This window comes from Pseudophryne corroboree, chromosome 5, assembly GCF_028390025.1.
Source record: "Pseudophryne corroboree isolate aPseCor3 chromosome 5, aPseCor3.hap2, whole genome shotgun sequence".
In the NCBI taxonomy this organism is placed as follows: Eukaryota; Metazoa; Chordata; class Amphibia; order Anura; family Myobatrachidae; genus Pseudophryne; species Pseudophryne corroboree.
The window spans coordinates 831,667,646-831,682,876 of NC_086448.1; the positions used below are offsets into that span (position 1 = coordinate 831,667,646).

Sequence of the window (15,231 nt, forward strand, 5' to 3'; positions counted from 1 at the left end):
AGTATAAGGGAAGTGGTACTATGCAGTTGTCATTTATCCCAGTATACGGGAAGTAGTACTATGCAGTTGTCATTAATCCCTGTGTACAGTATAAGGGAAGTGGTACTATGCAGTTGTCATTAATCCCAGTATACAGTATAAGGGAATTGGTACTATGCAGTTGTCATTAATCCCAGTGTACAGTATAAGGGAAGTGGTACTATGCAGTTGTCATTAATCCCAGTGTACAGTATAAGGGAAGTGGTACTATGCAGTTGTCATTAATCCTAGTATACAGTATAAGGGAATTGGTACTATGCAGTTGTCATTAATCCCAGTATACAGTATAAGGGAATTGGTACTATGCAGTTGTCATTAATCCCACTGTACAGTATAAGGGAAGTGGTACTATGCAGTTGTCATTAATCCTAGTATACAGTATAAGGGAAGTGGTACTCTGCAGTTGTCATTAATACCAGTATACAGTATAAGGGAAGTGGTACTCTGCAGTTGTCATTAATACCAGTATACAGTATAAGGGAAGTGGTACTCTGCAGTTGTCATTAATACCAGTATACAGTATAAGGGAAGTGGTACTCAGCAGTTGTCATTAATACCAGTATACCGTATAAGAGAAGTGGTACTCTGCAGTTGTCATTAATACCAGTTACAGTATAAGGGAAGTGGTACTCAGCAGTTGTCATTAATACCAGTATACAGTATAAGGGAAGTGGTACTCTGCAGTTGTCATTAATACCAGTATACAGTATAAGAGAAGTGGTACTCTGCAGTTGTCATTAATACCAGTATACAGTATAAGGGAAGTGGTACTATGCAGTAGTCATTAATCCCAGTATACAGTATAAGGGAAGTGGTACTATGCAGTTGTCATTTATCCCAGTATACGGGAAGTAGTACTATGCAGTTGTCATTAATCCCTGTGTACAGTATAAGGGAAGTGGTACTATGCAGTTGTCATTAATCCCAGTATACAGTATAAGGGAATTGGTACTATGCAGTTGTCATTAATCCCAGTGTACAGTATAAGGGAAGTGGTACTATGCAGTTGTCATTAATCCCAGTGTACAGTATAAGGGAAGTGGTACTATGCAGTTGTCATTTATCCCAGTATACGGGAAGTAGTACTATGCAGTTGTCATTAATCCCTGTGTACAGTATAAGGGAAGTGGTACTATGCAGTTGTCATTAATCCCAGTATACAGTATAAGGGAATTGGTACTATGCAGTTGTCATTAATCCCAGTGTACAGTATAAGGGAAGTGGTACTATGCAGTTGTCATTAATCCCAGTGTACAGTATAAGGGAAGTGGTACTATGCAGTTGTCATTTATCCCAGTATACGGGAAGTAGTACTATGCAGTTGTCATTAATCCCTGTGTACAGTATAAGGGAAGTGGTACTATGCAGTTGTCATTAATCCCAGTATACAGTATAAGGGAATTGGTACTATGCAGTTGTCATTAATCCCAGTGTACAGTATAAGGGAAGTGGTACTATGCAGTTGTCATTAATCCCAGTGTACAGTATAAGGGAAGTGGTACTATGCAGTTGTCATTTATCCCAGTATACGGGAAGTAGTACTATGCAGTTGTCATTAATCCCTGTGTACAGTATAAGGGAAGTGGTACTATGCAGTTGTCATTAATCCCAGTATACAGTATAAGGGAATTGGTACTATGCAGTTGTCATTAATCCCAGTGTACAGTATAAGGGAAGTGGTACTATGCAGTTGTCATTTATCCCAGTATACGGGAAGTAGTACTATGCAGTTGTCATTAATCCCTGTGTACAGTATAAGGGAAGTGGTACTATGCAGTTGTCATTAATCCCAGTATACAGTATAAGGGAATTGGTACTATGCAGTTGTCATTAATCCCAGTGTACAGTATAAGGGAAGTGGTACTATGCAGTTGTCATTTATCCCAGTATACGGGAAGTAGTACTATGCAGTTGTCATTAATCCCTGTGTACAGTATAAGGGAAGTGGTACTATGCAGTTGTCATTAATCCCAGTATACAGTATAAGGGAATTGGTACTATGCAGTTGTCATTAATCCCAGTGTACAGTATAAGGGAAGTGGTACTATGCAGTTGTCATTTATCCCAGTATACGGGAAGTAGTACTATGCAGTTGTCATTAATCCCTGTGTACAGTATAAGGGAAGTGGTACTATGCAGTTGTCATTAATCCCAGTATACAGTATTAGGGAATTGGTACTATGCAGTTGTCATTAATCCCAGTGTACAGTATAAGGGAAGTGGTACTATGCAGTTGTCATTAATCCCAGTGTACAGTATAAGGGAAGTGGTACTATGCAGTTGTCATTAATCCTAGTATACAGTATAAGGGAATTGGTACTATGCAGTTGTCATTAATCCCAGTATACAGTATAAGGGAATTGGTACTATGCAGTTGTCATTAATCCCAGTGTACAGTATAAGGGAAGTGGTACTATGCAGTTGTCATTAATCCTAGTATACAGTATAAGGGAAGTGGTACTCTGCAGTTGTCATTAATACCAGTATACAGTATAAGGGAAGTGGTACTCTGCAGTTGTCATTAATACCAGTATACAGTATAAGGGAAGTGGTACTCTGCAGTTGTCATTAATACCAGTATACAGTATAAGGGAAGTGGTACTCAGCAGTTGTCATTAATACCAGTATACCGTATAAGAGAAGTGGTACTCTGCAGTTGTCATTAATACCAGTATACCGTATAAGAGAAGTGGTACTCTGCAGTTGTCATTAATACCAGTATACAGTATAAGGGAAGTGGTACTCTGCAGTTGTCATTAATACCAGTATACAGTATAAGAGAAGTGGTACTCTGCAGTTGTCATTAATACCAGTATACAGTATAAGGGAAGTGGTACTCAGCAGTTGTCATTAATACCAGTATACAGTATAAGGGAAGTGGTACTCAGCAGTTGCCATTAATCAGTCAGTAAGACTATGGCCATCAGCCAGTAAGACTATGACCATCAGTCAGTAAGACTATCGCCATCAGTTAGTAAGACTATCGCCATCAGTTAGTAAGACTATCGCCATCAGTTAGTAAGACTATGACCATCAGTCACTAAGACTGACCATCTGTCAGTAATACTATCACCATCTGTCAGTAAGACTATAACCATCTGTCAGTAAGACTATTGCCATCAGTCAGTAAGACTATTGCCATCAGTCAGTAAGACTATTGCCATCAGTCAGTAAGACTATTGCCATCAGTCAGTAAGACTATTGCCATCAGTCAGTAAGACTATGACCATCAGTCAGTAAGACTATGACCATCAGTCAGTAAGACTATGTCCACCAGTCAGTAAGACTATGTCCACCAGTCAGTAAGACTATCGCCACTAGTCAGTAAGACTATGACCATCAGCCAGTAAGACTAACACCACTAGTCAGTAAGACTATGACCATCAATCAGTAAGACTATGACCATCAGTCAGTAAGACTAACTCCACCAGTCAGTAAGACTAACTCCACCAGTCAGTAAGACTATGGGCATCAGTCAGTAAGACTATGGGCATCAGTCAGTAAGACTATGGGCATCAGTCAGTAAGACTATGGGCATCAGTCGGTAAGACTATGACCATCAGTCAGTAAGACTATGTCCACCAGTCAGTAAGACTATGTCCACTAGTCAGTAAGACTATGACCATCAATCAGTAAGACTATGACCATCAGTCAGTAAGACTATGACCATCAGTCAGTAAGACTAACTCCACCAGTCAGTAAGACTATGGCCATCAGTCAGTAAGACTATGGCCATCAGTCAGTAAGACTATGGCCATCAGTCAGTAAGACTATGGCCATCAGTCAGTAAGACTATTGCCATCAGTCAGTAAGACTATGACCATCAGTAAGACTATGACCATCAATCAGTAAGACTATTGCCATCAGTAAGTAAGACTATTGCCATCAGTCGGTAAGCCTACGACCATCAGTCAGTAAGCCTATGACAATCAGTCAGTAAGACTATGACCATCAGTCAGTAAGACTATCTTCATCAGTCAGTAAGCCTATGACCATCAGTCAGTAAGACTATCTTCATCAGTCAGTAAGCCTATGACCATCAGTCAGTAAGACTATCTTCATCAGTCAGTAAGGCCTATGACCATCAGTCAGTAAGACTATCGCCATCAGTCAGTAAGCCTATGACCATCAGTCAGTAAGACTATGGCCATCAGTCAGTAAGACTATGGCCATCAGTCAGTAAGACTATCTTCATCAGTCAGTAAGCCTATGACCATCAGTCAGTAAACCTATGACCATCAGTCAGTAAGTCTATCAGTAAAGGAATGTTCCATGTATGCGGTCAGATTACAGGATGGAGCAAAACTGCTGAAACATCCATAAATGTGGCTCAGTAATGAGTGGAGTGCGACCTGTGGCCTGTGTGGGGCTGTAATCAGTGGAGTGCGGCCCGTGGCCTGTATGGAGCTGTAATCAGTGGTGTGTGGCCTGTGTGGGGCTGTAATCAGTGGAGTGTGGGCTGTGTGTGGCTGTAATCTGTGGAGTGTGGCCTTGGCCTGTGTGGGCTGTAATCAGTGGCCTGTGTGGGGCTGTAATCAGTAGAGTGTGGCTCGTGGCCTGTGTGGGCTGTAATCAGTGGCGTACGGCCCGTGGCCTGTGTGGGCTGTAATCAGTGGCCTGTGTGGGGCTGTAATCAGTGGAGTATGGCCCGTGGCCTGTGTGGGCTGTAATCAGTGGCCTGTGTGGGCTGTAATCAGTGGCCTGTGTGGGGCTGTAATCAGTGGCCTGTGTGGGGCTGTAATCAGTGCAGTATGGCCTGTGTGGGCTGTAATCAGTGGAGTGTGGCCTGTGTGGGCTGTAATCAGTGGCGTACGGCCCAGTGTAGGCTGTAATCAGTGGCCCGTGGCCTGTGTGGGGCTGTAATCAGTGGCCTGTGTGGGGCTGTAATCAGTGGAGTGTGGCCAGTGGCCTGTGTGGGTTGTAATCAGTGGCCTGTGTGGGGCTGTAATCAGTGGAGTGTGGCCTGTGGCCTGTGTGGGCTGTAATCAGTGGTCCGTGGCCTGTGTGGGGCTGTAATCAGTGGCCTGTGTCGGGCTGTAATCAGTGGAGTGTGGCCCGTGGCCTGTGTGGGCTGTAATCAGTGGCGTGCGTTGCATAATTCTGTTACTTCAAATCTCTTCCTAGGAGCACATTTGATATTTTGCTGTGTGTGATCTCAGTATCCGTTCTGCTGTGACCCATAGTGAGATATAAGGGGGACAAAAGCACAAAAGGTCGTTTAGAAAGGTCTCTGTTTTGATGTCACCGTCCCTGGCTATGGAAGTTGTAATCAGCAGCCGTCGTCATTTATCAGTCCTGCAGGCCTCTGATTCCACCACACTCCCTGCGACCCTCACTGAGATAAATGGATGTGTCTGTATGATGAGTAATTGTCTCTTCCCTCCTGACAAAGAGCCACAAACCCTACAATGCAGCTCCATGACACTTGTATCCGTCATTACGCTGCTGTGCGAGGCTGTCTGCAGTGAGTGGTGTGCATGGGGTAAAACCTTCCACCACCATTAAACCCTGAGCTGAAATATTTCCATTTCTGAGAACTTCCTGCAGTCCCGTCACCGCTCCTGCTTTAGGGAAACTCCAGTGGCGCATGGCTTTGCATGGAGTCATAGTGACCACTTGCAGTGATTGTAGGATCAGGCACATGGGGAAGTGAGTAATGCTGGGTACACACTAGGACGACGGACCTAAATGCACCAAAACAACCTGATTATTGATTTACAAGTGTCCTGATATACATGTGTTCTACGTTCCTCCTAGGCCGGCTGCAAGGCTGCGATGGTGTTCTTCCAGTACTGCATCATGGCCAACTTCTTCTGGCTGCTGGTGGAAGGTCTCTACCTGCACACGCTCTTGGTCATCTCCTTCTTCTCGGAGAGGAAGTACTTCTGGTGGTACATTCTCATTGGCTGGGGTAAGTTCTGTAAATGTTGATTTACTTACAGGACCAACCTCTAGTGAGACACTCCAACTCCCCCAAGCACCATAGTGATAAATACAGCCCTAAATTATCATATACACTTCTGCATTTTTGTCTGGTTAACACCATTATTGGTGCCGCATTTCCCGGGAAGGCCCATGCGGTGACCCCTATGTTTTGGCTGGGCCATTTACCCACGCGGCACTGTGCATAAACTGCATTGATTTGTATTCTTGCGGCATAGGAAGAACTGATGGGACGTTATATATTCATACATCGTGTCTACTAAAGAATACTTAATCCCAACAAAGAATAGAATTAACATATTAATTGTCAGCCCATATGACGTACATTCTCAGGAGCAGCAAATCCACCATAATAAACATTTCCACAGTCATGACTTAATTGTTGGTGTGACTACGGAAACAGATACTGTATACCTTGTGTTACAGGTACACAATATATGTGTCAGTGACTTGTGTGTGCATACAGTCTGCATGTGTAACAGAGTTCCTGTGCACAAATAATTGCAAGAACAGTCTCCCTGGAAGTCTAGTAAGAGGCCACAATGATTCCGTTATGGTAAATATGAGCTGATGTGTAGCAGATAGCAGCATCCGTCTGTCATCATGTAGTGGGCAACATTCTACAGATCGCTAGATGGAAATCTACAAGGAGGCGCCTCCCGGGGCTCTTCCGGCCAGAGCCATTCCCAACCCCTTCTAAAGCAATGCTAATTACCACGTTAGCAGTCTAACCTTAGTATTTATAATGCGTAATTGGATTTAACAACCAGAAAGTCACCAAAATTTGGTTGGGAGACTACAGTAAGTAGAACATGCGATGTAGGATTCCGCGGCGCCGAAAAAGCGAATCTGGCGCTGTGCAATGTAAAAAAAGGGTAAAAAATGGGCAGAAAAGTTAATAAAAAGACTTTACTATAAAGAATCATTACCTCTATTGTGTTACACTAATGAGAACACAGCAATAAGAGATTTAATATCCGTTAAATTCAGAACAGTAATTGTGAACATACATCTCACACTGCACCTCCCCACATTCCCCTATTGGAGACTTTGCACTTTATTTTGTTCTGTGCAGTCCTTCTTCCCATGTCCTTACCAGTCTCCCTGCCAGGCAGGGGTTAAAGTGAGGGGGAACGAGGTGAAAGGAGTTCCACCAACTGTAATGGTAGGGGAAACTAGTCCCACCACCTCCATTGCCCTGCACAGTCATTCCAACAGAAAAAACCTGCTCCATCACCCTACGTCAATAGATGACACCGGCAGCGCTAGTGTTACTGATGGGCTGCAGCCACCTCCCCCTTCCTCAGGTCCTGGTGGCTCCATGCTCCTCCTCCATCTACAGCCCACCCCTCCTAGTACTCACACACGCTGTGTCTGTTGGATAGTATTCATCCCCTACCTCAGGTCCTGGTGGCTCCATGCTCCTCCTCCATCTACAGCCCACCCCTCCTAGTACTCACACACGCTGTGTCTGTTGGATAGTATTCATCCCCTACCTCAGGTCCTGGTGGCTCCATGCTCCTCCTCCATCTACAGCCCACCCCTCCTAGTACTCACACATGCTGTGTCTGTTGGATAGTATTCATCCCCTTCCTCAGGTCCTGGTGGCTCCATGCTCCTCCTCCATCTACAGCCCACCCCTCCTAGTACTCACACACGCTGTGTCTGTTGGATAGTATTCATCCCCTACCTCAGGTCCTGGTGGCTCCATGCTCCTCCTCCATCTACAGCCCACCCCTCCTAGTACTCACACACGCTGTGTCTGTTGGATAGTATTCATCCCCTACCTCAGGTCCTGGTGGCTCCATGCTCCTCCTCCATCTACAGCCCACCCCTCCTAGTACTCACACATGCTGTGTCTGTTGGATAGTATTCATCCCCTTCCTCAGGTCCTGGTGGCTCCATGCTCCTCCTCCATCTACAGCCCACCCCTCCTAGTACTCACACACGCTGTGTCTGTTGGATAGTATTCATCCCCTTCCTCAGGTCCTGGTGGCTCCATGCTCCTCCTCCATCTACAGCCCACCCCTCCTGGTACTCACACACGCTGTGTCTGTTGGATAGTATTCATCCCCTACCTCAGGTCCTGGTGGCTCCCTTGGTCCTCCTCCATCTACAGCCCCTTTGTCCCCCATAGCAGCTGGCCCATGCTGGGCCTCTCCAACTGATACGGGCCCAGTAATTAGTATGCACTCTCCCCCGTCTCAGTGCCCTTGCACAGTAAAACTGTACTGGAAATAAGGACTCAGTAGGCAGGTTTTCTGGTAAAGCACAGTATCTTTACTGGCATCAGACACTGTGCATGGCATTCATCGGCTTGGGTACACAGGTACATACAGAAAACAAACAAATGAACATAAAACGTCTTAGCACCTCCCGTGGTCAATAATCATTCTGCTGCAACGGCCTGCAGCCCCCATCCGCCAGGCTCACCTGGCACCACCAATGTCCACAGTCCCTGGCACTACAAAACTGCATCCTACTCGCTGGCCCCTAACAGGCATCAGTGCCCTGTGTAGTGGGTGTTTGGGAGTTTTAAACCACTCTGACTTCCTGTTGGCTCTGGTTGAGCTGGAAAACCCGGACTTCTGTTTTTCCACTTGCAACTGTGCAATCCAGAAAGCCCGGAGTTATAAATCACTACTGCAGGTGCAGAATGTGCAGGTCTTGTTTTCTTCTCTCTTGGAGGGAGCTGATCCCACAGACAGAAATGTCCTCTCACCACAATATATATCACTCTATTATTTCAAATTGAATTTCACGCCGATTAACTGAACGTATTTGCTCCATCTACAGGTGCGCCGACCGTATTCATCACAGCGTGGACAATTACGCGGATTTATGTCTTTGACACAGGGTAAGGAAATCGGATGTAGATGTCTTGTGTTTGATGTTACTGTCCGTGTAGAACGGTGGACAGTACTATACACCGTCAGCTGTTACTTTATACTAAGCATATACTATATAACATTTCTAAGTTGACTTTATATCAGTCCAGCAATAATTGATGCCTTTATGTGAGTGACACTCTTGGGTCAGCAGAGATTGCAGGACAAATCAAAAATCCAAGTGTTCATCAGCCGCGTTGTCAGACGTTCCCTAATAACACCTGACCTCCTCCTGACAGTACCATCACAGAGAGGAGACATTGTCAGCCTGCGGAGAGATACACAGAGAAGTGGCGGGCTGACAGAGTGTGCAATTACAGTCCTGTGCCCCTGACCTTTCTCCTGTCTCTATATACTGTATGTGCACAATGTACAGTCTTGCTTCTTATGTGTGTAGCATTTGAAAGCACACTGGGGGTCATTCCGAGTTGATCGCTAGGTGAATTTGTTCGCTGCGCAGCAATGAGGCAAAAAAAAACGGCACTTCTGCGCATGCGTACACGCAACGTACTTTCACATCGGCCGATGTATTTTTACACAAGGTCTAGCAATGCTTTCCAGTCGCACTGGCTGCCGCAGAGTGATTGACATGAAGTGGGTGTTTCTGGGTGGCAACTGACCGTTTTCAGGGAGTGTTCAGAAAAACGCAGGCGTGCCAGGAAAAACGCAGACGTGTCTGGGTGAATGCAGGGCGTGTTTGTGGCGTCAAATCCGGAACTGAATGGTCTGAAGCGATCGCAAGCGCTGAGTAGGTTTTGAGCTTCTCTAAAACTGCACAGTTTTTTTTGTAGCCGTTCTGCGATGAAAGCGTTCGCACTATTGCAAAGCTAATATACACTCACAGAGGGCGGCGGCTTAGCGTTTGCACACCAGCGAAAATCTGCTAGCGAGCGACCAACTCGGAATGACCCCCACTGCTCTGTAATTCTGGAGATTGCTGGGTTTGATAAATGGATTGGGGGAGAATAAATTGCCTATTTTTTACTTATTCTCCAATTAGTAATGATTCCAATCGCTGGCTATCACACATGAACGATTTCACTCACCAACCGGCCGTCTTTAGTGCTTAAACAATCCTGAGAACATCAGATTCTGAGTGCACACCCTAATGATTTATCATACCAATCCCATCCGTCCTGAGATCGCCGCAATCAGTAATTATAAGCAGATCTGTCAGGCAGATTATCGGAACTATATATATTGGTAAATGCTCAATTAGCTTAGTGATATCATTCAGGTGCTCGAAAGGGAGGGGTATTTCTGAGCAACAAAAAAAGGCAATTGGTTTCCCCCAGCACCCTGAATGATAACAGTAACTAGATGTAAATCCCACATAATAATAGAATTCAGAGATCTTCGTTACACATATTTGCACAAATGTGTGATTAAGCCCCAAAGCCGCATCAAGGCGTCTCTGTATATTTGGGGTCCCTAGCGCTATATCTAGGTGCAGGGTGTGGCACCCCAAAACACCAGCATAAGCCAGAAAGACCAGCGTAGCACACCAGTGAAAAAACGATAGTATTAATAAATTAGTATTTAGGAAGCCGAAGCTATAGAGAAAGTGATACAAAAATGAAATGCAATTAAAATAGAGAAATAGTGTTAAAAAATTAATAAGTGAAAAGTGTTAATAGAATGTAAAGGTATGCCACACTAAAGCCATCCAGATCAGCCAGTCCAGAGGCACCACACCTCACACCTCCATTACCCCAATCTGGGTCTAAGATTAACCAGCAAGGAGCCACATTGATAATGGCTCCTTACTACAATATGTCTAAGCTAAGAGCTACCTACCTTGGAGCAACCCCATAATGCTCCATGTGGCATGTCAGGGCCTGCACCTCCTCCTAATGCAGGAACCTCTCTGCCTCTCACAACACACATATATATTGGTAGATGCTCAATTAGCTTAGTGATATCATTCATGTGCTCGAAAGGGAGGGGTATTTCTGAGCAAGAAAAAAAGGCAATTGTTTCCCCCAGCACCCTGAGTGATAACAGTAACCAGATATATATCCCACATAATATTAGAATTCAGAGATCTTCGTTACACATATTTGTGCATAGTTAAGATTATCGGAACTTTATACACAGTACAAAACATGCACGATATGGACTCATGGTTTTGGAGAAACGTCATTACCCGGCCAGTTGTGGATCAATTACAGGCCCCGGGTGCTGCGCACACACTCTGCGATTAGCGGACTGAGTAGCTGAAAATCGTCTGATGGTTCCGATGATTGGGTAGTGTGTACTTACAGTAGCTCTAATGAGGCCGCAGCTTGCCTGATGCTCTGATAGAATGTAATATACCTGTGACACCAGTAATCCGCGTTACTATACTGTATGTGATCTCTTCGCAGGTGTTGGGACACAATAGAAATCTCGTTTTGGATCATCAGAGCTCCAATATTGGTCTCCATTTCGGTAAAGTATTTTATAACACTTCCAACAGCTGCTATACACACAAAGGTCACCCCGGCGAGTCTCCGCGCAATGCCAGTGACGTCAGCACTCGCCTAAATAACGGCGCTTAATAAACATCAGATCCTGTATTACTGAGTACACGCATTGTTTAAGGCGTCATTCCGTAACCGCCGAGGGCACAATCACAAGGAACATTAGGGGGCTGAATGTTACAAAAATAAATAAAAAACACTCAGGGAAGATCGTTCTGTGGATTTATACGAGGGAGGCAGAAACGACTCCACACGATAACTGTTATCATTACCCAGGCTCTTAGCACTGGCAGATACATTACCGTGTTTCAGTTCTAATTATTCCTCCTCTGTAAATATGGGGGGGGCGGTGTACAAGGTAGTGAGGGGTCTTGCCAGTCATGCGGGAAAGGTAACAACGCAGGGCTGCATTTTGTAACCCTTATATTGCAGCCTGCTTATACTGTATGATAATAACACAGTTCTGTAGGTATCGGGATATATATATATATATATATATATATATTATAAGAAGAACATTTATAGGTAGAGATGAGCAAAGCATTTCATCATGTTCTCAGTTTGTACAAATCTTAGTGTTCCGCTGGTTTACAAAATGTGGAGTTCGGAAATTGTGGCTTTTGAACCAATTTTTTTTTTTAAGAATTCTGCAGACCAAAGTGAAAATGTGTGTGTGTGTGTGTGTGTGTATGTGTGTGTGTGTGTGTGTATGTGTGTGTATATATATATATATATATATATATATAGTACGTTGGGACTGATACGATTTCTTTTTTATATGACTTTTATACCTGTGCAAAATCTTTTTTGAATGTTTTTTTTATTTTATTTGTGGAACAGTGATGACATTTCATTAATGGATTTGCAGATAATAGAACCGTTGGACCCTTTGCCGCTAACCGTCCGGAGCAAACAGCGGCCGATTTGCTCATCTCTAGCTATAAGTCTGGTTTATTCCTTTATAGCTGTTTCTTAGCTCTTTCATATAATACATTTATTGTTTTGTTTAGTTGTTTTTTTACTGACAAAGTTCTAGTTTTGTGTGTGTTGTGCATCTGCGCCGGAATGTCATAATGTGGTAACTACTAACCAACGGTTCTAGCTAGAAAGGAGCCCTAGCCGCCTTATCGCCTATCCGCCGCCTGGCGCTGCTTCGTCTCGCATAGCTGTATTCTATGGGTTTGACATCATCATACTTGTGATGTATGACACAAAGTCCCAAGCAGGCTGATGTCAGGTCCAAGATGGCTGCCATCCTATCTCGCTATTTCCAGCGGGCAGTGAGTTCCAGTAGAAGACAGGCTCTGGTGGAATGGCTGCATTGTGCTTCATCTGCCATTGTTTTGTTTCCTTGTGTCCTGTATTGTGTTCTGAAGACGCGTTATGTATCCGTGCGCTCTAGAGTGACTGTTTTGTTTATTCCCTTTTAGGTCAATTTTATTCTTTTCATCTGTATCATCAGGATTTTGGTTCAAAAGTTGCACTCGCCGGATGTGGGGAGAAATGAGAACAGCCAGTATACGTAGGTGTCACTGTTATTCATTTGCATCATTGTCTGTACTGTACAGGGGTGGGAACTATATTGCCAGGCCCCATAGAGTGCATGGTGTGCGTAACTCATATCACTGATGTAAGCTAATTACAGTATACAAAGTATTGCAACGTCCGAGATTACCACTGGTCCGTGTTTAAGATTTGCAACGTCCGAGATTACCACTGGTCCGTGTTTAAGATTTGCAACATCTGAGATTACTACTGGTCCTTGTTTAAGATTTGCAACATCTGAGATTACTACTGGTCCGTGTTTAAGATTTGCAACATCTGAGATTACCACTGGTCCGTGTTTAAGATTTGCAACATCTGAGATTACTACTGGTCCGTGTTTAAGATTTGCAACATCTGAGATTACTACTGGTCCGTGTTTAAGATTTGCAACATCTGAGATTACTACTGGTCCGTGTTTAAGATTTGCAACATCTGAGATTACCACTGGTCCGTGTTTAAGATTTGCAACATCTGAGATTACTACTGGTCCTTGCTTAAGAATTGCAACGTCTGATAGTACTACTGGTCCTTGCTTAAGATTTGCAACGTCTGATATTACTACTGCTCCTTGCTTAAGAATTGCAACGTCTGATAGTACTACTGGTCCTTGCTTAAGATTTGCAACGTCTGATATTACTACTGCTCCTTGCTTAAGATTTGCAACATCTGAGATTACCACTGGTCCTTTCTTAAAATTTGCAACGTCTGAGATTACCACTGGTCCATGTTTAAGATGATTGAATACGGATTTCCATTTGCCGTGCATGTCATGCCTGGTGCTGGGAGGCCTCGGAAGATTGTTTATTGGGGCATGAGGTCTCCCACTAGGCTTCTGTCCAGCGGTATTCCGTGCAGAGAGAGTGGAACTGAACCGTAAGATGGGCCCTTTGTCCTCCGCATGGACTTTTATACCAGGAAAATACTTGTCAAACTTATTCTCATTAACTCTTGTTACATTTAATGAGATGCGTATTCTTTGTCCCAACTTGCATCTCACGACGGTTATGTGTAAATAGCCGCAGCGTCACGCTGATGTGACAGGATACATTCTGAGAGCAATTCTGTCATCTCTCCTTCCGCCATGCAGCTGGCAGTCTAAGTTTAGCAGCCGTTCACACGCTGCGTCCGTTGGCGTCCCTCTCCGCAGCCTCCCTAAACATTCCTGGGCTCACGCTGAGTCGGCTCTGCGCCTGCTGTCTTAGAGTGGATCTTACACATTTGTACTGTAAAAGGGGGGAGGGGCTGGACTGCACACTCTTTCTAAGCATATTAAAAATGCTGCTGCACACTATAATCCATGGGTCTACTGTGGAACTACACATCCCAGCATGCCCTGCCTCAGTTTTAGCATGCCTTAATAGCAAAACTGTGGCAGGGCATGCTGGGATGTGTAGTTCGACAGCAGCTGGAGGACCACAGGTGGAAGGCCCATGCTCTAGGTACTAAGAACACGGATAGTAAAAATAATTTTGACAACCCCACCCCCTGCGCCCCTCCTTGCAAACGCCTCTGCCTGTCAATCAGACAAAGGCGTAGGTATCCCTATGATGCGATTGCAAAACCCGTTCTGCAAATGTGAACATCGGGAACTACAGCCAGGATCACTCACTGAGTTAATGTAACTGTTTGGATTGTTGGTCCTTGTTTGTGTCTGAGTGTTATGTTTAGTGTAACAATGATAACAACAGGATATTACATTTGCTACAAATATGTTTCTGCAGATGTAAACAGAAAGTGCATTAAGTGCGCAGTGTGGTGCTCGGGGCGGCTGAGGTTATTTACATGTTCTTAGCCAGAATTTGTGAGACAAAACCACAATATGACAGCAGGGAATTCCCATAGTGCGTATTGCGGCAGTGCCGGGGCGGAAATTACCTGTGCAGCCTCTTATATCATCCCTGTGTACAGTGCCGTGCTGCAGCAGACAGACAGACGGACAGAAATAAATCCTCTTCCCGCAGCCTCTGTTTGATGGTTCTGGGCGCCCCAGTCTGATACACTTGTAGCACCCACCTCTAATACTGCTAGACACGCGTGTGCGTGCTCAGCGAGTCGCCATTCATACTGCATGTGTGCGATGATGACGAACATACAACTGACATGTATGATCTTGTGGTATCTAACCGTCTAATGATGTTTGTGGATTGTAGAGCCTTAAGATCGGTGCCGGTAATATTTGGGTAGGTTGGAGATGCTGAATTAAAAAATGGGATCCGGTTAGGATCCCGATAGTTGGGATCCCGGCATTCGAAATACAGACGCTGGAATCCCGACACAGCTCGTAATGCCGGCGCCAGAATCCGGACTGAGATCACAATCTCGGTGCTGGCATACAAACGCCCGGGATCCCAAAC

General features: G+C 44.6%; 1 protein-coding gene across 1 annotated transcript in view; it reads left to right on the forward strand.

The window, feature by feature from the left end:
• The window catches only part of LOC134928620 (vasoactive intestinal polypeptide receptor-like), a 279,693-nt gene that overhangs the window by 232,858 nt on the left and 31,604 nt on the right, over positions 1-15,231 (forward strand). The window contains exons 7-10 of the mRNA XM_063924545.1: positions 5,797-5,950; positions 8,779-8,839; positions 11,237-11,300; positions 12,763-12,854. Of these exons, the coding sequence (XP_063780615.1) occupies positions 5,797-5,950; positions 8,779-8,839; positions 11,237-11,300; positions 12,763-12,854 (371 nt within the window). The remainder of the gene's footprint in view (positions 1-5,796; positions 5,951-8,778; positions 8,840-11,236; positions 11,301-12,762; positions 12,855-15,231) is intronic.